Here is a 23,735-nt window from a genome sequence, read left to right on the forward strand (position 1 = left end):
ACACACACACACACACACACACACACACACACACACACACACACACACACACACACACACACACACACACACACACACACACACACACACACACACACACACACACACACACACACACACACACACACACACACACACACACACACACACACACACACACACACACACACACACACACACACACACACACACACACACACACACACACACACACACACACACACACACACACACACACACACACACACACACACACACACACACACACACACACACACACACACACACACACACACACACACACACACACACACACACACACACACACACACACACACACACACACACACACACACACACACACACACACACACACACACACACACACACACACACACACACACACACAGATAAAATATTTCGACAAAAAATGCACTTCTTCATAGCCTAGAAAGTGTCAGTTATAACACCACTGAGTCACTGTAAATGAGGACCGAGTTGAAAACGATATCACCGTCACTATAAAAGAAGTTCTGCAAACTGAACGGCATGCACTCGTTAACGAAAAAAAATGGTAGTAAAAAAATAAATCTTGAGAGCAGCTGACAGTCGTAGTTATTTGCGAGGAGAGAATTGTGACCAAATGATTGTATTAAAGCACATGGTTTCCATAGAAGGCATGATAGTGTTATAGTATAGTTTCCGGCCGCGGCGGTCATATTTCGATGGAGGCGAGATTTTAAAGGCTCGTGTACTGTGCGCAGTGTACGTTAAAGAAACCCAGGTCATCGAAATTAACCGGAGCCCTCTATTAAGGCGTTCCTCATATCCTAAGCCGCTCAGAGACGTAAAACACGTTAAACTAAACCAATCAAAGATCGGCATACCGGAAGATCGACAATGTATGACCATTGGCTTAAACAGGCAAAGCAGAACAGTGGGTCGAAAAACTACTTCGCAGAAAAGTAAAGTGACACTGAACAGTTTCTGAAGCGAACAGCAATGTGTGATCTGTAGCGAGACGCTAGAAATGGCAAAGAGAATACGTATACTTTTGGTAGGCAGTGACCGCATGACCGCACGACCGCACATACGGACCACGAGACGGATATAACTGAAGGAATAAGGAAGAGTGGAGGGCATTTGGCAGGTAGTCTGGGATCATGAATGGCAGGCTACCAATATTCCTGAAGAGAAAAGTGCATAACAGCTGTGCCTAACCGGTACTCACCTATGGGGCAGGAACGTGGAGGCTAACGGAAAGGGTTCATTTTAAACTGAGAACAACGTGGTGAGCTATGGAAGGAAAATGATAGGTGTAGCATTAAGACACAGAATGAGTGCAGAGTGGCTCAGAGAACAAACGCGGGTTAATGACATCCAAGTCGAATTCAAGAAGAAATGGGCCTGGGCAGGACATGTAATGCGAAGATGACCGGTTGTCGTTAAGGCTAAAGGAGTGGATTCCAAAAGAAGGGAAGCGCAGCAGGAGCTGGAAGAAAGGTTGGCGGATGCGGCAAAAAAGTTTACGGGGATACGGTGGCCGAAGCTGGCATAGGACAAGGTTAATTGGAGAGATATGGCGTTTGTCCTGCAGGGAGCGCAGTCAGGGTGATGATGGCGGGGTGTGATGATGATGATGAATAATGAATTATTGGGCGAATGAGTGCATGATGCAAGAAAAATGGCGGCGCAACTAACACAGCACAATAAAGAACACGGTACATGCACGTGTATCGTGTTCTTTCTTGAGCTGCGTTGTTGCATCACGGTTTCTCTCGCATGATGATGAAAAACCGGAAATTTTCAGGATATTAAAACTACTGTCCAAAGCAAAGTTCTTGCTGATTTCGTAAAGCAGCCTGTAATCTCCGTAATAAATAGAACTGCCCACTTGGTAGTCTGATGTTCTACCTTTTTCACTCGAAAAGCTATCACATCTACGCTGCGCAAGCGTCAGCTAGAAATACGCAGGAAGTCAACTTCGCGCATATACTCAGCGCTTTGTGCGCAGGCAAACCATGGATAAAGTCGCCCTTGCTCTGAAGCAGCAGAATAAAGAAAGCGTTGAATACTTTCCATGACTTCTTCGCAAAAAACCCTTTTGAAACTGTACGGTATAAGTTAGAGTGAGCCACGGAATCAGCAAAGTCTTCGGTAAGGTACGTCTTGCGTGACTTGGTTGCTACGAAGTAAACCCAGATGTCATTTTCATCTTTTTAATATTTTTTTGCGCTGCTTTAAATAAGGAGCTCTTGAATTTTATAATAAATTGCACTTTCTATTGCGGAATGCAACATTTGGCACGCGAAAATTCTGCACGCCAGACGTGCAGAAGCGCGTTGCACGTCTGCATTGGATGGCAGCGGATATTTTGTTGTTATGTCTCAAGTGTAAACAGGTTTGCGTATCTGTATGCACTGTACGCTAGAAAATAAAACGGTTCCTGTTCAATAGCAAGAAATTAAGGGGGAACTTATGCTGCACTTTTGAGCGATGGTAATAACGTTAAATTCCCGTTTTGGTGGTACGGCTTTTTTTTTTTTTCATTCATGCCTCTCAGTGAAAACTTGGGTGCTTTTTTCCCATTGTTTGTTTTTTTGCAAAACAATGTTAACTCAGTTGGACCGCGTCGTCGGCAGGTAGCGAATTTGGAGTCATTGTGCTTCACGTCAGAACTGAAGTTAGGTAGGATTAAACTGAATAGGAGTTCGTACATATTAATGCTAATCAGGTAAATGTTTACCGCTACCTCAAAATACTAGAATTAAAACTCACAATACCGCGTGCACACCCCTGGTCTGAAACTTTTTAAAGTTTGAAAACATCGGAAGCGAAAGTCACGACAGGAAAGTAGTAAGTAAAGTGCATAATTAATAATTACAGCTCAGAAAACAGGAAAATAAATAGTACTTCTTTAAAGGGCAGCTGAAGCACTTTTTTGAGAATTTCGCGATATTCAAGGTTCAGATCTATCTAGGCTGTAGGTAAAGCATGTGAAGTGTTTTTGCACTAGCATTTAAAACAGTGACGTAATCGACGATTGAAATTTGCGCTTCTCCTCAATGCACTGAAGGAGTGCAGAAAAACTCAGCGTGACGTCACGGAAGGTATGATTTCAAATTACCGCTGTCGTTAGCCACACCCTGCCCTGACGCGTTAGACGCTGCCAAACAACTCTCGGCAGGGTTCACCGTCGGTGGCATTGGTTTTTTCCTTCAAAGCGGGCGCTTGTGCGTTGGAAATGTACCGATACCTTCGATGACGTCATCATGCGCCCCCCCCACTTGGAGTTGTGCGCTGCGGAGAAGCTCGAAGGGCGTCCGGAATTTAATCGGCGATTACTTCACTATTTCAAGTGCTAGCCCAAAAAGACTTCGCGTACTTTACCTGCAAGTTTCACACATTCCACCCTCTTAAGCTCGTTGATTTCTAAAACCTATGCAGTTTCCCTTTAAAATCGTGTGAACACAGGGCTCACTTGAGCGCTTAGACAACGTTACTATGCACAGTTATAATAATGAACTTCGTGAAGATTTGCAAGCAATCAACAATTGATGTGACACATACTCCTTTGGCATTACGAAATATTCATTCAGCGCTTTCACTGGATACTTTGCGTAGTTAGCTGGTTAGCGAATGCCGACAACTACAATAGCAGAGCCGTGCCAGTACCAGTAGGCTATGCTTCTTCTTGCCAATTTACATACACTTAATTTATAGTTTATGGTTTACGGCATTTAACGTCCCAAAGCGACTCAAGCTCTGCGGGACGCCATAGTGGAAAGCTCCGGATAATTTCGACCCCCTATAAGGATCTTAACATGCACTGACATCGCACAGTACACGGGACTCAAGCATTGCAGCTCCATCAAAATGTGACCATTGTGCCAAGGATCGAACCCGTGTCTTTCTGGTCAGCAGCCGAGCGCCATAACCACTGAGCCACCACGGCGGCTAAATACTTTTTTTGTTCAAAATTTTCGCGAGAAAACCGACACTGCATTAATTTTTTTCTCATTTTAACACCAAACTTTAACAAAATTTGTTAGCACTTCGTCAAAAAAAAGAAAAAAAAAACAAGTACAAGGGCGGTGTTCCTCCTTTGATTTGCATTTTTAAAGCATTTAATAAAACCATCTGTTAGCCTTAGACGAATGACACGAGTACCTATATTCTACAGACTGTATTCATTTTTGTAGATGCACAATTATACAGGATGCGCTTATGAAACAAAAATTGTGGATACAAGGGGGGTTATAATTTCATTTTAAAACAGCCCTGCCAGAGACCGTTAGTACAACTTATTAAAAAATTCAGCTTACGCACGGTGTAGAACACAATCAAAAGTAACAATGAAGAATTTATATTCTTAAATCTTGAAGCAATAACAGCGGATGCAGCACATAATACCTTCTGTATTTAAAAGACTAATCATTATTTCGTAATTCTCAGACAAAATCGATCAGTAAAACACGTTTTGAGGCAAGTTGGTGCATAGCCTGCGTAGATGAAGCGCACAGAATATGGCACACAGACAAAGAATAACACGAGACAGGCGCTTCTAGAGCAGGCGCCCATCTGTGCTCAGCATTTATATTCACTACCAACGAAAGAACTTTCCCTAGCTGAGGTTTCAAAGGCGACAGATTTCGTTTGCCCGCTACATTGAGGTTAATGAAATAAGCACTTGCACTTGCCCTCCCCACTGTAAATGAGTATGACGTCGGTTGGAAGTAATCTCGCTGTAATATAGTAATGGAATCATCTACGTCCTGAAAGAGGGTAAGAAACTGGAAGAAAACGGGAAGAGCTCATTCCTTGGATAAAAATAGAACGAAGTCCATATTTTTTTTGTATATATTCTAAGTAAACGCTGCGGTGAATATGAGCCCGTAGGCGGACAATATCGCTTACAAAAGTTTGCTAACATAGTTGGAATAAAAATAAACCAGCCAGCTTTTCTATATGTCGTCGGGGAAACGCTCCATCAGTACTTTCAGCGGGGAGCTGGACGCCTTGCCTCTTGATTTCGTTGAGAAGTGAGACAGTTTGTGCGCCTTTCTTTTGCTGAAAACCAATTTTCATATATGTGGAGTACTGCGTTTTTGTTTTACTATAGAGGCACAGAAAAGAAAAAAAAATACTGCAGGAATCTTTCACAGCATGTAGAAGAAAATAGAGCAAATGAGCAAAGCCGACTCCAGTGGTACATCTGCAAACCTGACAAAGGTAGAAGAAAATATGCGAATAGGAAGGCTGATAGAAATAAAATTAAAGCGGTTCGCGAAAAGCAAGCATAAACATAGGCAAGTTAAGAAGGTGCTTCAGCTTTGCACCGCAGCGAAGACACACAGCCATGTTTATAAACACTGCACAGTCACAATAGAAGCAAACTGACGGAGGTCTCCCTGTAAACAGGCTGTAACAGGCTTCATCACCATAAATTTCCTGCGTCCTTACCTAAAGTGCAGACATCGTGACGCAACGTAGACTGCTTTGCTATCCAAATAGATCGCAAGTCAAGAAGGGTAGGGTGTATGAGCAGATAGGGATCGCTGTAGCAACATGTGCTTTCGCTATGACAGCTAATGGACTAAGATGGGAACCAGCTGCCCGGTCCCTTGATTGAACGTGCAAACTCCGCGCTCCCCCTCCGCTCCGTTCCGACGCTTGCGTCGGCAACCGCGCTGCCGGTTCGCCAAGCCGTCAAGCATCGTCGGCGCGTCGGCGTCCGGATGGAGCACCGGAAGTGAGCGACGTGAAAGGATCAGCAGGAAAGAAGAACGCATTGGGAAAAAATTAAGAGAAGAAAAAGAATGAAAGTAGGGCTCACCGAAGGGCTGCTCCTTGGTGGCCGGAGCCTGAATGAGACCTCTGGCGCGGCGGTGAGTAACCAGCACGTCGTTGTCCGCCGACAGTGTCGCAGCCGCGAGGAGCAAGACCCCGAGAAGTGGACACTGCGCTCGCGGCGCGGCTGGCGCCACGACACCCATAACCGCCGTCACCGCTGCCCCGTGGGCCGGGACGCGAACTCGAACGCAGTGAGGTAGCAGCGGTGTACACGGACTCGCCGCAGCAGAGCCGAGCATCATCCACTCTTCTTCACTCGAGCATCGCGCGCAGTGCGCGCGGTGTGAGCGGACGCGCTTTGGAGTGCGCGCGCTTTTGCCGGTCCTCGACACAAACTTTCCCCACCGAAGCGTCGATCGTCGCGAGGGTCGTGCGACGAAGGTGTCGACTCCTCTTTCTGTTTTTTTTTTCTATTTTTTTTCACCGGCGTCCCGGGTCCCAGGAAGTTGGCGGCGGTGGCAGTGACGGAGCGTTCCGCGGCGGCTGAGAGAGAGCGGGCGCGCGCGCACACCGGACAGAGCAAAACACAGCGACGTCGGCGGCGGCGGCGGCGAGCGGCTGCTTGTGCTGCGGCGGCGGCGGCGCGACACTTGCCCGCGTCGGCCGGGGCGGCGAAATATTCCGGCGCGCCGGGTGCCTCTTCGCGTTGTCTTCTGCCTCTGCTGCTGTGCGGCCGACGGCGCTCGCGCATCGGCGCTCGGGCCTCCCCCTCCCGAGCGCGATCGATGCCCGAGCCGCAACGCGGCGAGCGGCCGCCACTGCCTCCGAGGCGCCACGGGTGCCCGCGTCCCGCACCGGCCACCGAAAACCTTTCTTTGGCCGCTCCGGAGGGGCAAAAGCACGCCTGTTTGTCTTAATGCCTGCGCGCGTCACGGCTGCTGCAACCCCCCCCCCCCCCCCTTTCCTCCTCTGCAAACCCTTCGCCAGCTTCCTCCCATCCGCGCGGTCTGCCCCCAGGGCCAGAGACACATTAGTTATCCCTAAGTGTCCTAATCCCTGGTCGGATCACAGGGGGGACCTCGGCGAGCGCCTAATGGACGTGCGTCGAGCGCGCTACAACCCCCCCCCCCCCCCTTGCCCCCTTCTTCGACCCCCCTACCTCCCCTTTCAGCTGCCCTTCTTGTTCCTGCTACCCTTTGGCTCCGCGTGGTTCTGGATTTACGCGATGCGATTGTTTGGCAATATGCCCGAGCCTTCCGGGCATGTCTTCTCGAGGTCGTCTTCCTCTTGAACGCTCGTCCCTCCAACACCGTCAGATTGCGACCTCTGATTACCGTGCGGGCTACTACGGACGAACGATGCGACGGCGATGCCCGTGTGCGGCTTTTTCTCCGTTCTTAATCGGTGTCATTGCTCGCGGCTTCACGCAAAAACGAGATAAGGCGGAAATTTGGGAGAAAAAAAACGACGTCGTTTGTTTTGCGAGTAAAAATAAAAGAAAAAGGAAGAAGGTTGTTAAAAGAAGCGACATTTGCTAATAATGTTACCAGTCATGTTTCTTTGTGTTAACACTTGCTCACCAAAATATATGTACCCACCGCTTATGTAATACCCCTCGTGGGTCTTTAAGGTAATAAAATGAAATGAAATGAAATTTGCGGGTGGTTGCTATTATTCTATTAAAGGCTACAACAACAACAACAAAGTTTAATAACGACTGCAAGCTCATTAAGGAACAGTGACGTTGTACTAACCCGAAAGAAATGAGAGCTCAAAGCCTCGCAAAACTAAAGGTGCATTAGCCTGTCCATCATGTATATAGGCGACTTTATCAATGTATTTTGTAATATAGTAAGGACAACATTAGACCCCAATCCACCTTGAGAGAAGGCAGGTTTTCGGAAAGAATACCTGATGATAGATCACGCTGACGTCATGAGGATAATTTGAGAGATCTACAAAGAGTACAATGCGCCTCCATCTATAGTATTTACAAAACACCATGAAGAAGCATTCGATTTATTGGAAATATCAGCAGTCCTATGAACATTTTCGAACGTTTTCGAGGCTTTAGGGCCTCGGGTTGGACGGCCTTGTATTGCAAGGAAATGTCCGACGATGTAGACGTTACTGCCTGTCACAGAAAATAGCAGCTAGAGAGAACGGGGCATAACCAAATGCATATAAGAGAGGCTCTTCCAGAAATGTGCAACGAACACCTGGCCTCAATAAATGAGCCGAGCAAAAAGAAGTTTTCAAGAACAGCGAAGGTTTAGATACGCTCCCCCAAGCGAAAACAGATAGGAGAAAGTTGAGAGCGTTATGGCTGAGAATCACCCCAGATCACACAGTGACAAAAGGAAATTCCCACGAGGGTTGAACGGGAAAAAATTTGACGACACACTTCGCCTTATGGGTATGAGGCGACAGCGTGCCCATATACGCGGAGTTGGTCATTCTCAACTTCACATTCATAGGCCCGAAGGAGACCTCACACCACTCCTGGTGCAGTGGTCCAGCGGTTAAGCGATGCGCCATATCCCTGCGATGGCAGGTGCTGCCCTCGGTGGGACTTGTGAGACCCAGGTTGCTAGCAACCTCTCGTGACCAATCATTAATTTAACTGCTACCTGCCATGGTGGGTAGTTTGCTCACAATCCTATGAGCATGTTGCATTGACGTCACAAGGTCACGTGACCTGGGTGGACCCTTTGCCTTCTAGCCTGCTTGTGCGGGGATTTTGTGTAGATTTTTCGCTTATTGTTAAAGACGGCGGTTTTTCTATGACATGAGCTCCTTAACCCCATCGCTTTAAACCTGAAAAAATGCTTCCTGGTAAGGCAGCAACTAAGGAAAAGGGGGTTTTATCCATCTGTTATACGTCAGCCCAATACTGTTTCATTAGGTCTTGTTGAAGGCTCTCTCTCATTCGGGACGAATTTGGAGCAAACTGGTGAGTTATTCTGAATAAGAGGATGCTTGAAACAGCTTATGTGAGATTTCAGTGCAAAAAAAAAAAAAACAGAGATTCTGTCAAAAGAAGCATTTGTATGTGACAGTGTTAGCAGTGTCATGTGCGGAATCAGAGGCACCAAAGTAACTATTCTAATCAAATGTTAGAAATAAAACACGCCGTGAGACGTGTAGCAGCATACACCTTTAGAAGCTCAGTTTAGGGAACCGTGTCGTGCGGGGTATTTTAGGTTGCCACTTTTAGACGTTACTATTCACGAAGCCTTGTAGTTTGGAAAAAATGCCAACATAGGCCATAGTACATGATGCCAAAGCTCGCTACTCAGGTAAGAAGGTAAATGAAATGCTAAAACTAGTTTATATGTCCTTCAAGTTAAAAACATATGAAACTGATTAAAGCTAATAGTACATATCGCCGTATCACATCCTCATCTCGGCTGCAGGTGCTAGAGTGAAAAGAAAATGAAGTTTCAAGCCTGCCTAGTCGGTCGTACTGTATTCTTCTATCGGCAGCTTTCTAAAATACTCTTGTACGTGCTCTGTAGCACGATGGTATTCATTCTTTTTATCTCCGCACGTTTCGCATATTTTATGATGTTATTTTATTATATTTTCTGGGTGAATTGTTTAAAAATAAATGCTGCCAAAAATCTCGACCCTCAACCTGTCTACGGCGACGGCGTTATAATTACACCACGCAACGTGCATAGACAATTTGCATTTGGACGTTAACTCAGCATTATCTTCAAATCCCGTTTTGAATAAGCAGAATTCCGTAGCCTCTGGGAGGAACACGATGCCGACAGTTTACGGCACGGGAGTTCTAATCATTTTCTTTTTTTTTCCCACCCAATCGAGTCACCCGTAGAGAATAAGCGACGCGCCCTTAATAAGCGCCGAAGGCGACACACCCGTCTCTCTGCCCCGAGGCAATATTATTAAATGACAGCAGCTTGAAACTCTTGACATGTTAAACAGGCGTCGAAGCCGCCGCCGCTTAAGGGCGAGCAATGTCATCGGTGCTTCACGCTTCTCAAGCAAATACCCGAACAGCGAAAGCGCAGAGAGCGAAAGAGTGAGAGCGCGGTAAGCGAAAAAAGAAATAAGAAGAAAAAGTTGGAGAAAGTCTTTAGCGAGCGGCACACATCCAAGACGCGCAACTTCTCCGACGCGTAGCGTTACATTCGGCCAGAGACGGTTTCGCCCTCTCCGCGAAATCGCGAGCACCTCTCCCCCTCTCCCTTCCTACACACCTCCGGCCGCGTTAAGAACACGGAGGAGATCGCTTTGAAAACCACACGGTTGGTCGCCCGCTCAAACCATCACCCTAAGCGCGGCTGCAGGAGCAGCTCATTTTGCAAGACGAATGACGCGCCAGTAGAGACGCGGGAAGGGCCTTACGGGCTTTCTGAAAATTCCCGCGCGCGGGCGCGAGCGAGCGCGACGTGCAAATGAGATTTTCCTCGATTCCTGCACCTGCCGCTGACAGTGAAGAATTTCCTCCTACTCGACAGTCTTATTGGCTGCAGCCCCTTTTACACGGCACTGGCTGTAGTCGCCGAGAGGCGACGAATTTGCGTGAGAATCAACCGAGCAGCCGCTGCCCGCACGCACAACCACGCCAAGCAACCAGCCTCGGGGGCCTCTCTTTCCTTCCTCCTACGCGAGGCAAACGCAGCAGCAGCCCTTGAAGGAGCACGTGTGCTGGAAATCAACGCTCCAACGAACGAGGCGTTCTGGAGTAACACTGCATCACTGTCTAGCATATATATATATATATATATATATATATATATAGCACAATAAGGTAAACGTACTTGGTTGCTAGTTTAAAATAAGATGCGAAATTGAGAAACGCTTCGTTTATTGGGAGTCGACGTTTCGGACAGAGCCTGTCCTTTTTCTTGAAAAAGGACAGGCTCTGTCCGAAACGTCGACTCCCAATAAACGAAGCGTTTCTCAATTTCGCATCATATATATATAGTTGGTTTGGTTTATTGGGGTTTAACGTCCCAAAGCGACTGAGGCTATGAGAGACGCCGTAGTGAAGGGCTCCGGAAATTTCGACCACCTGGGGTTCTTTAACGTGCACTGACATCGCACAGCACACGGGCCTCTAGAATTTCGCCTTCAAGAAATCCAGCCGCCGCGGCCGGGATCGAACCCGCGTCTTTCGGGTCAGCAGCCGAGCGCCGTAACCACTGTGCCACCACGGCGGGCATATATATATATATATATATATATATATATATATATATATATATATATATATAGGTACAGTATTACGAGAAACGCGACTGTTCTTTTAACGTTTATTTTGCCAACAGTTTCGGGAATGGTATTTCCTTCGTCAGGGTCGTGACGAAGGGAATACCATTCCCGCAACTGTTGGCTAAATAAACATTAAAAGAACAGTCACGTTTGTCGTAATACTGTACCTAAACTAGTAAACTGGGCCATTGGAACCCCTACTGAATACAATATATATATATATATATATATATATATATATATATATATATATATATATATATATATATATATATATATATATATATATATATATATATATATATATATATATATATATATATCTCCTCACGACGACGACGTCTTAGGACAACAGCTCTGCGGGTTTCGCGTTGATTCGACACCTTTCTCTCCTGCCGTCGCTAGGATGCCGGGCACCAAGTCGTAGCGCGTTTTGCCAGCTAGCTCGCGAGCCGGCACGGGAGAGGAGAGCCCGATGTGACAAGGCGTCGGCTGTAAGGATCTGCCACGCTGGCCAATATGTATTCAAATTTGAAAAGTGAATTGAAACGGATGTTCTCTTTGTTTTCGCAATTGTTAAGAATGTGTAGAGACAAGGACACTAAGAAAGCAAGTTCAACGTTGCCACCGGAAAGGGCTCTAAGAGTCACACGCACAGTACTCGCTGGTCATCGAAGAAGCAAAGTGGAGGTGTTTTTTCGCGTGAAAAAAAGAAAAAAAAAACGGGAAGGTGTTTGGCATGCTTTCGTTAAGTTATATGCGGGCCCGGAGGAATTATGCTGAGTGCGCGCCAATTAAACTGCGAAAAGTGAATTCTACTCCTCGGAAATGGAGCTTTGAAGAGGCCGTGGAGCCCACTAACTGAAGCCAGTGCAAAAAAAAAATAAATAAAGGAAGAACAGGCAGACTGACTGCCTTCATCACAAGTGAAGGATATTATTAGTCGGGAGAACAGCCTCTAAGGAAATATCAAGATATCTTTATATGCCGAGCTAGACATAGGTTCTTTCGGTTGTGTAAGTCACTCTTTTCGCCGAAGCCCACTCTTTTAGACCCTTTAGAAAGCTCACTGCGCTTCCGAGGAGGGTTATGTTCTGTGTGATCACGTGATTTTTTGAAGTGAATCGAGACTGCAAACAGCAATATCGAGATCAATGGTGTCGATGCATGTCTATTCATTTTGTCCACAAAAAAGCAACGGGAGAGGATTGGAAAATCGCAGTGGTGTTAAAAAAATGCTTCTGCTAAAATTGTACTTGGCATAACTAATTAGAAAAAGCAATAAATCAATGAGTGAGGCAAGCGATCTTTGTTCACATAATACTAGTGATAATAATAGTAGTAGGTGTCAAGGCTGAATCAATACTATTAATCAATACCTTAATTATATGAATAACGAAGTGCACTTTTTTCAACTTTGTAAACGAAGAGAAAGAAAGAGAATGATGTCGGCCCCTTTTTTTGTGTGCGTAGAGAAGTAACAGCCATATTTACACATTGCATATTACGCAAGGAATGAAGTCCAGACTTCGGGAACCTGTCCCCTGCTACTGAAAGATACATGAAATGTGAACCATGCACGATAAGGGAACCAGTGAGGATAGTACGTACAAGTGAGAAGAGGCCTGAGCGATAGAGAAACATAATGGTAGAGGGGCAGACCCGGGACTGTAGAACACGCGGAAAAGTTAATTTCAGCAAGGTGCAAAGAGATGGAATCGTGGGCGGAAGTGGCCAGCTTCAGTTCACCCTCTCGAGTTAGCAAAACTTTACGGAAATGGAATCAGCGTCAATTTTATTACGTTTTTTTTTCGAAGCGATGGGTTTTATAAAGTAAGCAGAGCCAAAAAGACGAAGACTGGAGTTTAAAAAGTGGCAGGAAGGAAGAACCAGGAGAAAGTGCTTCAAAGCGGCTGCCGACAATTTCACTCCCGTAGAGACATGTTAAACACCTGCCACCTTTTCTGTGTTTAATTCATCGGGTGTAGCGCGCTTGCTCCACATTTTATATGAAAGACTGCACCCTCAAGCACCTTAACAACAACCCTTTCTTAAACGCTGAAAGGGCCCCTTTTAAGGGGCCTTTAAGGTAATAAAATGAAATTAAATGAAAAAGCACCCGTCGCTAAGCACCAGTGGCGCACCTGTATACAGCATCACATAGATAAAAGCCGAGAGAGAACGTCGACACATCCTCGTATCCTGGAGGGCGCCCTCTACACCGACAGCCGTTAATGAGCGCATGGAATTACGTGTCTCGAGCGAAGCGCTTCCAGTGGGGCGTCAATCCAGTCAGAACAAACCGGATCCATGCCTCCTCCCTGCGTGAGCTGCACAGCCACCTCCCCCGACAGCAGCGCCCTCTCTCTCGCTCTCTCCCCAATAGCAGGAGGCGCGGGATCGAGCCTCTCCTCCGTTAAGCCTCTTGTCGCCACGTGCCGCCGAGCATGATGCGTTCAAGACGTCGATCACGGCGGCTACGTCATTTTGCTGAAGCGCGGCGGCTCCTCGGCGAAGAAGCAACGCCACCTCTTGGTGCCTTCAGGAGACGAGGCATTCTCGCAGACAGCCGCGTTGTTCTCACGCATGGCTCATCCATCACTGCCGTCACAAACATGGCCCGGCAGATTGCAGGCGCCACAGACCCTTATTAAGGGTCAGCGCCTAGTACCAGCGGATATGTACAGAGCGGAGAATAGTGCGCGCTTTGGATGTTCATTCGTCTCCGGGGCTGCATTCTCATCGTTTCGCTTGCCTATATTATTTTATAGTTTGCCCTCACACCATAAGGATGTTAAGCAATCTAGCAGAACAGCTCAAACTGCTGTTTTCATCTGATTACACCGTGACCTCACGGCATGGCTTAAATTGCGAAACAAGTGCGTGAACTAGAGCGAAGCTCTCTACTGTTTGTTCACGCTCAAAGCCGGCGGCATTCGGTTTTGCCATTTTGTTTCTGACGCCAGATGCGACCAGATTTATCTCGAATGATTGCAGCCACGTGCAAGTGCACGTTGTTCTAGTTTGCTGTAGTCACTTTTTGTGCCTTATCTCGAAGGCTCCTTGCCAGCTTTAAAATGAGCGCCGCTGAAAGTACCAGGGTTTCCATTAGACTACCGCTGAGGTGGCTTGTTGCTATAACCACAGCCGAGCTGTTGATTTCTTTTTGGGCGTAAGTGCACCCAATAAGGAGTTTGCATTCTAAGCCAATCTGTTGGTCCATTGTATACAGCGTTGTCCCCGCCACGCGACAATATGTGCCTCAAGAACAAAGCTTTGAAACAACCGAAAGGTGCACCAGTGATGAAGTGCTTGGAAAATGGTAAAAGAAGCTTTAATTTCTCTACAAATGCACTGTAAGCGAGAAAATGATGATTACACTGTAAAGAAAATGGGCCTAGACGGACATGAGTAGCTCCCCTCACGAAAAGAGCAGTGTGTGACCTTCTGTGAACTATTTTATACCCTGAAGCTGCGTTTTCTTTAAAATATGCTAGCTGCTGCTACGCTGAAATCTTCTCCTCTGCTCCTTAGCATTTAAAGGGCCATAAAACACGAGGAAACGAACGAAAACAAAAGAAGAAACTTGAAATGCACCAGTGGTAATACGGATGGTTAGCGCTAGCTGGTATACATCGTGGCTCTATTGCGCGATTAAAATTGACCGGGCTCTAGAACTAAGTTTAACAGGGAAGGGAGTACTAAAAGTATTTAGGTATGTTGACAATTTTCTAGTTGTTTTTAAAAAACAAAAAGACTTGACCTACACGGATGCTGTAAGCACAGTTTTAGCCAACTTCCAAAAAGAAGGGAAGGAGTTGGTGTTCACTCACGAGCTACCTAAAGTGGGTGCTTACAGTTTTTGGATCTTAATATTACCCTGGGCGAGGATCATGTTTGTTGGCGTTACTCCCCTCGAGCCCAGAAGGAGCTATTGCCTTACACATCAGCACATTCAAAAACTGTAAAACGCGCCATTGCTCGCCTCTGCCTTGAGTCAGCTCTCGTGAAGTCGTGTCACCATGCTATGCAGGCGAGTTTTGATAGGCATGTTGATCGGTTGGTTTCGGCGGGGTTCCCATGCACGGTTATCCCAGGAGTACTTGCTGAAGCCCTCCTAAGAAAAATTAAGTGTGCGATGTTTCACAAGTCGACTGAGCCGAACAAACAGTCCGTGAGTCCAGAAGTGGCGCCTTATGTGCACAGGGTCGCGCACAATGTGAAGGTGGCAAAGCGACATGGCGTGCGGTCGTGTTTTCTGCTCCACGAAAGCTTGGCCAGCTATGCGCGCGCATTGGGACCGATAAAAAGAGCTCCTGCAACAAAAATCATGGCAAGCAGTACGTGAAGTGCTGCACAGGTGTGGTGTATGAAATACCACTGACCTGCGGAAAAGCCTATGTGGGCCAAACGGGCCGGTGCGTTAATGACCGCGCGGCTGAGCACGCACGATCGCTAACAAATCTAGGAGGCGCACATCTTTCGCCGCACTGCGCTGAATGCTTCGTGTGTAATCGTGCGGCAGAACATGGGCCGGGGGAAAAAGATGCCAGCAGTGCAAGAAGTGTGAGCCACGGCGTCGGGAGATAAAGATTCTGGGCAGGAGTGGAGATATGAAGGCGCGGGAGCTTTTGGAAGCATTCCACATTAGGAAGAGGGATTGGATTGCGTGAGTCATACCTCGGTCCGCCTTTTCAAGACTGAGATATCATATCTTGAACGGTTTTGTTGATGCCTATTGTACCGGTGTCTTTTGCGCATGCCTTAAATTTTTCTATATATTTGCTGGCTTTGCAGTAAATAAAATCAGATGAAGTTAGGGCATGTGCTCTGTAATTATTTCTTGTGTACGTCTTATTGCAGCGTTATTGCCATTTCTTTCTCAAATATGGACAGACAACAGTGAGCTGTTAATGCATTGTAGAAAAGCTCGATTTTCTAGAATGCGGCTAAAGTAAGCTCCTAATGTGGCTAAAGTAAGTTACTCTAGAGAACGTAATCCACCACCATAACCTTTTCCGAACTTCCGCACTATGGTGTTGCATGAGAGCGGAAAAAAAAGAAAACATGCTCGCATTTCAAGTTTCTGTGGACATTAATTTTTTCTGTTTCTGAACAGGCATTTTTAACCGCAGCTGACAACAGTCCTTGATGCGCACGCCCCTCCATTTTTCGAAATTTTCAAAGCAAAATTTTCTATAAGTAAGTAAATTTTCTATAAGCACGAGAGCTACATTTTTCGTCGTTCTGAGCTGTTTTTCTGCTACCGTTTTGAGCCGCGTGCCTCTTGAATGCTTTACGTAGTCTAATGAAATCTTGGCAGCCGTTGTTCTTTTATAGGGCTGTTATTGCATACATGAGGGTGCATGCGCTGTCCATTATTTCTATCCAAAGCTCTGGGCACTTGTACACGAAAAGCCAATTCGCTGTTCCCGAAAGTCCAGATTCACGTAGAGAGCAGGGCAGATGCATAGAAGAAAAGTGCAGGCATTCTTCTGGTGTACGTGACATAACTATGGATGTAACCACTGTATCTGTGGTTGGAGGTTGTGGTCCACATATAAACGAGGGGACATATAATAAGCGAGCAAAGCTAGCCATACCAGCAAAGAGAAAAAAGCCGAGACAACCTTGGTGCTTGCACGATGCAGCCGACGCGATTCGCAATCCAGCGTAGCGGGGCTAAATAATAGATTTGTTCCACGGACTTGAAACAGAGACGACGAAGCGGAGCAGGAGCTCTCATCAAAAAGACGACATTCCACTCGCGCGACAGGGGCGTACGGGCGGCCGTGCAGTGAAGCAAGCATGTAGGGGCCCGCTTAATAATGTACGGATCGGACGATCGTGGTTCCTAAGCCTCGTTCCTGAAGCCGCCGCCTTCCTTCACTTGCAAACGGCAAAGAAGCCGCGGGTAAGAAGAGCGCACTGCCCACCACGACGCAAGCGGAGACAAAAAGACATCGAACACGAATCGAAGACGGTCCTTCTTTTTTTTCGTCTCCTATTCTTTCTTCTTTATGCTCGAGTCTTCTCTTTCTTTTTCCTTGCCTTTCGTTCGTTCTCGCCCCACGTGTCCCGGAGAGCGAACACGAGAACCAAGCCACGACTGAGTATAGGAGGACGACGAAGACTGCGGGAACAGCAGAGAAGGAGCAAGCAAGCGTGTGTGTGAGTTAGCCAAGCCCTTTCAGCGGCGGTGAGCGGAGGCATCGCTGGCCACACTCTGCCTGCTTGATTTCCCAAACCGAGGACGCCTGCTGCGCACCCGGGCTCTCCACGCCTCCCTCGCCTTGGCGTGCGCGTCGCATCTCCCTGTCCGCTCATATCATCTGTCAGCCTCGGCGGCTTTGCCGCGGGGATCGAGTACCCCCTTCTCCGTTCTATCCCCGTCCGGCGAGCGCTATGAGCGGAAGATGTTCGAGCTCGCGCCCATTCTTTTTGCTCTTCGTATTAACGCTCGCTTCATCCACGTTCTGTTCTCTTTTTTTGTCTTGTAGCTCTTACGCCTGTGTGTTGAGCGAATAGACAGGACGTCGTTCGGAATTCTCGCGCTACATTGCGGGCCACCGGGCAAAGACCTCTGTAGAGCTGCTCGCTGAGAAGAGTTTATAGCGGGACTAACACGCCGAAGAAAGAGTGATCAAGAGGCTTCCGCTGCACTGTAGCGAGTGCATGCTTCAGCTTTCGACGGAGGCGTCGCAATATGCGGCGCCAAACCGCGCCTTTCGTGCCTTACCTGTTCACTGAACTGGTTGCCTCAGGGCATGCGGCAAAAGGCCAAATAGACAACCTGCTTTAGTTATGGACTCCTGAAGTTCTTTTTCACTCTTTTCGGCGGTTCGAGTTCCCCTTTAATGGACACGTGGGATCATTCACCTCGAATTTCAGTATGTTTTTTTTTCTTTCTTCCTGTGATCGCTGGCAATGGAAAAAAAATAATCCGGCGTTCGTAGAAGTCATTGTGTTCTCAATTCTTCTTGTTAAGTTTTTGTACGCTTCGTTCAAATTCAGGTGTGCTGACCCCTGTAGGAATTACTGCGGGGAAAAAAAATCAATCAAGTTCAGCTCTGGACTTCGAAACAGCCCCGCGAGACAAATTGAGCGCGCCAAATTGCGCCACTGGAGTGCGCGTCAATCGCAGGAGCGACGTTTTATTGCCAATGATGCGAACCTTTATGTGTTTCTTATTTAGTTTCATTCCACTAGCCCGCTGTAAAAGAACGATTTGGGGTGCTATTTATATTTTTCTTTGCCGGTTGAAAAGTGCAGTGAAACAGCAGGTGCAACACGTACTAGGATATTCGTGACTCGGTGCTGTTTCTTGGAAGAAAGTCAGGAGTAAGCAAAAGTGTGAGAAAAAAAAAAGAATTTTCATGTTCTCTGTATTGGCTTTGTCGGTCAAAACAATGGTAACAGCGATGACCGCCTCGACGCGAGTTTTTCATTTAAATTATATTGAAACGTTCTTAATACGTAGCAATAAGAAATGATTAAAACAACAAAAAAATATGTGATTCTTTGAAGTCATTGTTGGCGTGTATAATTCATTAAGAAATTGTATTTTTTCAATAACTGCTTACATTGCCTAGCAATAGTTTCTTCGGCCAATGTTTACGTCACTGACACGTTATAAGACGCAATAAGTTAATCAAAAGTATGCATATTTAGAAAAAAAAAGATTAAATATGAAAGCTTACAGTGTGCTTCTTGGAGGTGATGCAAAAATGCACACCTTAAGTTTTGTGACAGTAGAATCGCCTTTGATGCTACCCCAACAAAATAATAATTTGTGCCAATTTCCTTTAGTATCTAAGACGAGAATACGCCAAAAATAGAGGCGTTAGTGAGGAAGCTTCTTATCGTTTTGTCTCCTGCATGTTGTCAGAGCAACGGCTTTTCTTAGGGGCGCAGACTGGAAGGCGAGGCAATAAGAAATACCACGTAGTTCAGGGTTCTTACTTCTGTGATTACAGTGTGCTGACGATAAAATTTTTACCGTCCGGGATTCTCAAGCTCGCGCTGACGTCGCTCAGTACAAAGGGTAGTTTTGCATTTCGCCTGACCCAGGCAGCCTTCAGCCATAGCCATTGAGCCATCTAGGCGGATAATCTAATTCTTTGGCCGTCCGGTTTTTGTACTAATCCCAACTAAATTAGCGTAACGTTGTAAGCACGCGTATAGCTACCGCACAAGTAGCATACCCTAACGCAGGAATTATACGTTAAATATTGAAATCGTTTATGCAGTTATTTTGAATTCCAAAAAAAATTATCTTCGTTATCCTAACTGTATAGCCGTCACCGCCATCAATGCCACGTCCACTAAAGCACAGACGCCTGTCAGCTGTTTTGCAATGAATTTTTTTTAATGATATCTGCCTAAATCTTATGTTTTATCATTACAAACGGTCTCAAAAAAAAAACTGCTAATAACGCCTACGGTGTAGACCAGCACTTACAGAGCAGAAATAAAAAGGACGCCTGCTACCATAAAAAAAATTCTCACTTTCAAACTCAGAACTTTCAGGTTTTTATATAACAGACTGGCGAATATACGAAATTACTTTTCAGAACAATTCTGGTTCGGTTTGGTTTGGTTTATGGGGTTTAACGTCCCAAAGCAACTAAGGGTATGAGAGACGCCGTAGTTCACTAAAGGGCTGCGGAAATTTCGACCACCTGGGGTTCTTTAACGTGCACTGACAACGCACAGCACACGGGCCTTTAGAATTTCACCTCCATCGAAACTCAACCGCCGCGGCCGGGATCGAACCCGCGTCTTTCGGGTTAGTAGCCGAGCACCATAACCACTTAGCCACAGCGGCAGGGCTTTCAGAACAATTCTCTTTGTGTATTGTTAACGCTATTACTGCTTGTTAGCTGCTGTGTTCAATACACTGAGAAGTGCATTACGTCTTTGCTTCTAAATTATTTTTTCGATCGCTAGGATTTATAGAGGTCATTCCCCGCATTTGTGCGTTCTGTGTTTGTTTGTCTGCCTCTCTGTTTGTCTGAAGCCGTTTTTTTTTTTGGCAGGCTGCTCACATGCCCATTCGGACACACGGCAGCACAACCAGGGTGGAAATTTGGGCAAGTCGGTATTGATCCATAACATAAGAGTAGCGCAAAGCCAGGACGGCGGACAAAAGGGGAGAGAACACACACCAACAACACAAGCGCTACTCTGTACACACACCAACAACACAGGCGCTACAGAGTAGCGCCTGTGTTGTTGGTGTATGTTCTCTCCCCTTTTGTCCGTCGTCCTTTTGTCCGTCCCCTTTTGTCCATCATCTTGGTTTTGCGCTACTCTTATGTTACGGCAGCACAGTTAGTAGTCAGAGGCTGCTCGGGGAGAGCAACCTACGCCGCAACCCAACACATGCAGCCCGAGTCCCACCGATGACAGCACCTGCCATAGCACCTGCCTTTTGCCACTGCGCCACTCCTCACCTGCCCACCGGGTGGCTTACTTGCCATGCTGTAGCCGGTGGTAACGAGGCGAGAACTTGGGACGCTAATACTAGGCGGCACCAACCCTAAGCGCACCGAGCTAAACGAAATAAGCAGCAGGGGTTAGGAGGAGAAGTTGATCCGGATGATGCTTGCACAGTAGATAAACCGAATAAGAAGTCAAGGTGGCAGTTAGGCGGTAGCCTGGTATCACCTAGTAGGTTGTAGCTCCAACCGACAAATGACGTCATGCTAGTGCACATATCGGCATTTGGCCGAGTTACCCAAATCGACTGACATTTTTTTTTTATTTCAGCAGCCACGTGGATGTTTAAGTCCCTCTAAGCTGAGGAAAGCGGAGAGATGGAGGGCAAAACGGCTCTCATTTTGGAACAAAGTTAGCTTGTTTGCGACATTACTTTGATCGTCTTACCTAAAAAGGTCATATGTGAAGCATGAGCAGTAATCTCCTCAATTGGTCACCCACCTAACCAAGCTTGTGTGGCTCAGACGCGATATGAGTGGCCCTTGTATAACGCGCGATACGACCATGAAACAGATGGCCGCTTTCAGTTTTCGTGCAATGACCTCGCGAGAAATTTTCCCTTTCCCCTACGATGCGGCTTCACTGACGACTGCAACTCAACTCAGTATTTTTCTATCTGCTCATATGAGCCTTCTCTATTGAAGTTAATTGCACTTGCGTCGCAAGGAGTGGGAATAGCGGTTTGCGGGAGGCGTAAATATATATAAAAAAAATCGGTGTTTCCTAGGAAAAGAGTGAAGCGAAAGAAATAAAAATATGGCCGCTAGAATAATGTTACAGTTGCATAAAGAGAAGAACGAAGAAGTATTCACGCGTAGCTTCAATCAGCGCCGCAATGGAGAATTGTGTTGCTTTTTTTTCCTTCCTTGGCAGTTCATTGTTCAAAGGCGCCTTTGATCCCCTCTTCATTTCCCAAGAGCCTCCTTCGCGACGAGAGCTGAGGACTGTCGTAGAAGCAGGGAACTTGTCTGTGTTTTTTTTTCTCTGAAGGAATAGTGCAAAACCTGAACAGAACACTAGCAATAAAACTTTTCTAGCAAGGCAATCTATCCTCGTTGCCTGCGAAATTAATTGAGTAGTTCCTTTTAGGTCCGAGTTAAAAGAATAAAAAAAATCACGTCGGGCTCATTCTGTCGTATGATTTGTTCATCCTATTTTTTTATTTTTTTTTACTGTAAAGTTTCTTCTTGGTAATGCCAATGAGTTACTTGTGCCGCCTTTGTGTATATAGTCGACATTGTTGTTTCAGTCTCGCGTTCGGTGCGAGGCAGACTTTTACTTGTTTACAATCAACGCTGTCGTTAAATAACGTTTCTCATATGCTGATGTCTTTCAGCTGACAGCTTAATTACTCCTGCGTTCTATAATGTTTATTTATTCATTCAAATAAAATAGGCTCTTCTCTTAGGGGTTAAGAACAAATTACTATTGAAAATAACACTGGACAAGAACACATATATGCAGCATTTGATCTTGCAGAGTTCTTGTGTTCGGTTCTTTTGCTTCTATTAATTGCGTAGGGCAATAGTATAGTACAATTTATTTTCCTGTGTATAAGTGCCTCAGGAAATACCTCTGCATGTTACTTTCTAATCAATTATCTTTCCGTTGAAAAAGACTACACCTCTAATTTGCCATTGATGATTCCAAAAAATGTGAATGAATGAATGAATGAATGAATGAATGAATGAATGAATGAATGAATGAATGAATGAATGAATGAATGAATGAATGAATGAATGAATGAATGAATTCTTTATTTCAAGGGAGGAATGGCTCTCGTCCGCTGTTGGGGAGTTAGGAGTGGTGAGGGTGTAGGTGTATAGGCTTTTAGTCGGTTGTTTTTTATACCCTTCAGAGCTGCGGGTCGCTTGTCAATGTACCTCTTTCACAGTACTCAAAGCAGGCCGCTCTCACTTCAGTATGTCGCGATGGGATGTTGTGTCAGAAATATGAATGAGAAAACATTCATGCCTTCTTTCATTTCAGTGACTGAAGGCTTTCTTCATGCGTGTGTCTTAATGAGCCCCTCATTTTCCTACCCTTGTCTGATCAATAGCTTAACGAGAGCCTCGGCTCTGCTAGTATTCATGCCATAGGTAGCAAAGGAAGATTCTCGCAGAGCTTCCGCCCTCAAAGTTTGATCCCGTTCCGCGTGACACTTGCGGTAATAGAGGACTTACTACGCCCGCCGCTATGGACGAGGGTGGCGCTGGTGAACACTCTAAAGGTGAGGCTACACGCAACGCAGGTATACACGAGAATGAAATATTGGACAGCCGTCACCATAGCTCAGTTGGGAGAGCATCATACGCGAAATGCGGAGGTCGTTGCTTTGGATTCAACCGGCGGCATGTGGCTGTTTTTCCCTCTACTTCCGTTTTAAGTATCCTTCAGGCAAAAAGCGATTATGAAGGTAAAGGATGCGCAATCAAAGGACGAACCACGAAGAAAGACACAGGGACACACACAAGCGCTTGTGTGTGTCCCTGTGTCTTTCTTCGTGGTTCGTCCTTTGATTGCGCATCCTTTACCTTCACAACATCATGTACGAACTAGGCCCTACCCAAGTTTTGTTAAAAAGCGATTAAACTACTAATTTTCCGTTGAAGAACACCACACACAAAAAAATATTCCCCCATGCGTCTTTCCCCTGTTGCAATTACTTTTGGCTTTCGTCGTATGTACAGCAAGAGAACGGTTGGCTTTAGTGAGTAATCTAGTTTAGACGAATCAAATTATCCGAACAGTGCATAGACTAAAGTGTTTTTGTTCGCAATGCTTCTATTAGGTTTCGTTTTTGTATTTCGTGGATATTCTTTTTGGAGCTGAATGCCTCGTGCATTTTAAAGCAAATAAATAAAACTCTTAAGCTCCTCGGTGGATGGCTTGAATGCGTTAGCAATTTCTAATGTTTGCGGTTCTGTTATGGTTCATGGGTTACGGGGATTTTAACGTCCCAAAGCGACTCGGGCTATAAGAGACGCCGTAGTGAAGGTCTCCGGAAATAACGTGCACTGACATCGCACAGTACACGGACTTCTATAGTTTCGTCTCCATCGAAATTCGACCACCGCGGCCGGGATTTTACCTGCGTCTTTCGGGTCAGCAGCCGAGCGCCATAACCACTGAGCCACAAGCTCCGCCTTTCCGGTATGACGTTGTAGCTTAATGGCGTAATGCGCATTTTTGCGGAT

At 46.1% G+C, this 23,735-nt stretch overlaps 1 protein-coding gene across 6 annotated transcripts in view; it reads right to left on the reverse strand.

The window, feature by feature from the left end:
• Window positions 1-23,735, reverse strand: part of LOC149339295 (protein turtle homolog B-like) — a 530,441-nt gene that overhangs the window by 263,395 nt on the left and 243,311 nt on the right. For 5 of the 6 annotated variants that reach the window (XM_089548040.1, XM_089548038.1, XM_089548042.1 and 2 more), the window contains exon 1: window positions 5,837-6,493. The exons of the other annotated variant lie outside the window; for it this stretch is intronic. In XM_089548040.1, the coding sequence (XP_089404166.1) occupies window positions 5,837-6,095 (259 nt within the window). In that variant the 5' untranslated portion in view covers window positions 6,096-6,493. Of the gene's footprint in view, window positions 1-5,836; window positions 6,494-23,735 lie in introns of those variants that run through there. 6 annotated transcript variants of the gene reach the window in all.

The sequence above is a fragment of the Amblyomma mixtum genome, chromosome 6 (genome assembly GCF_055824585.1).
Source record: "Amblyomma mixtum isolate Tamu chromosome 6, ASM5582458v1, whole genome shotgun sequence".
Taxonomy (NCBI): Eukaryota; Metazoa; Arthropoda; class Arachnida; order Ixodida; family Ixodidae; genus Amblyomma; species Amblyomma mixtum.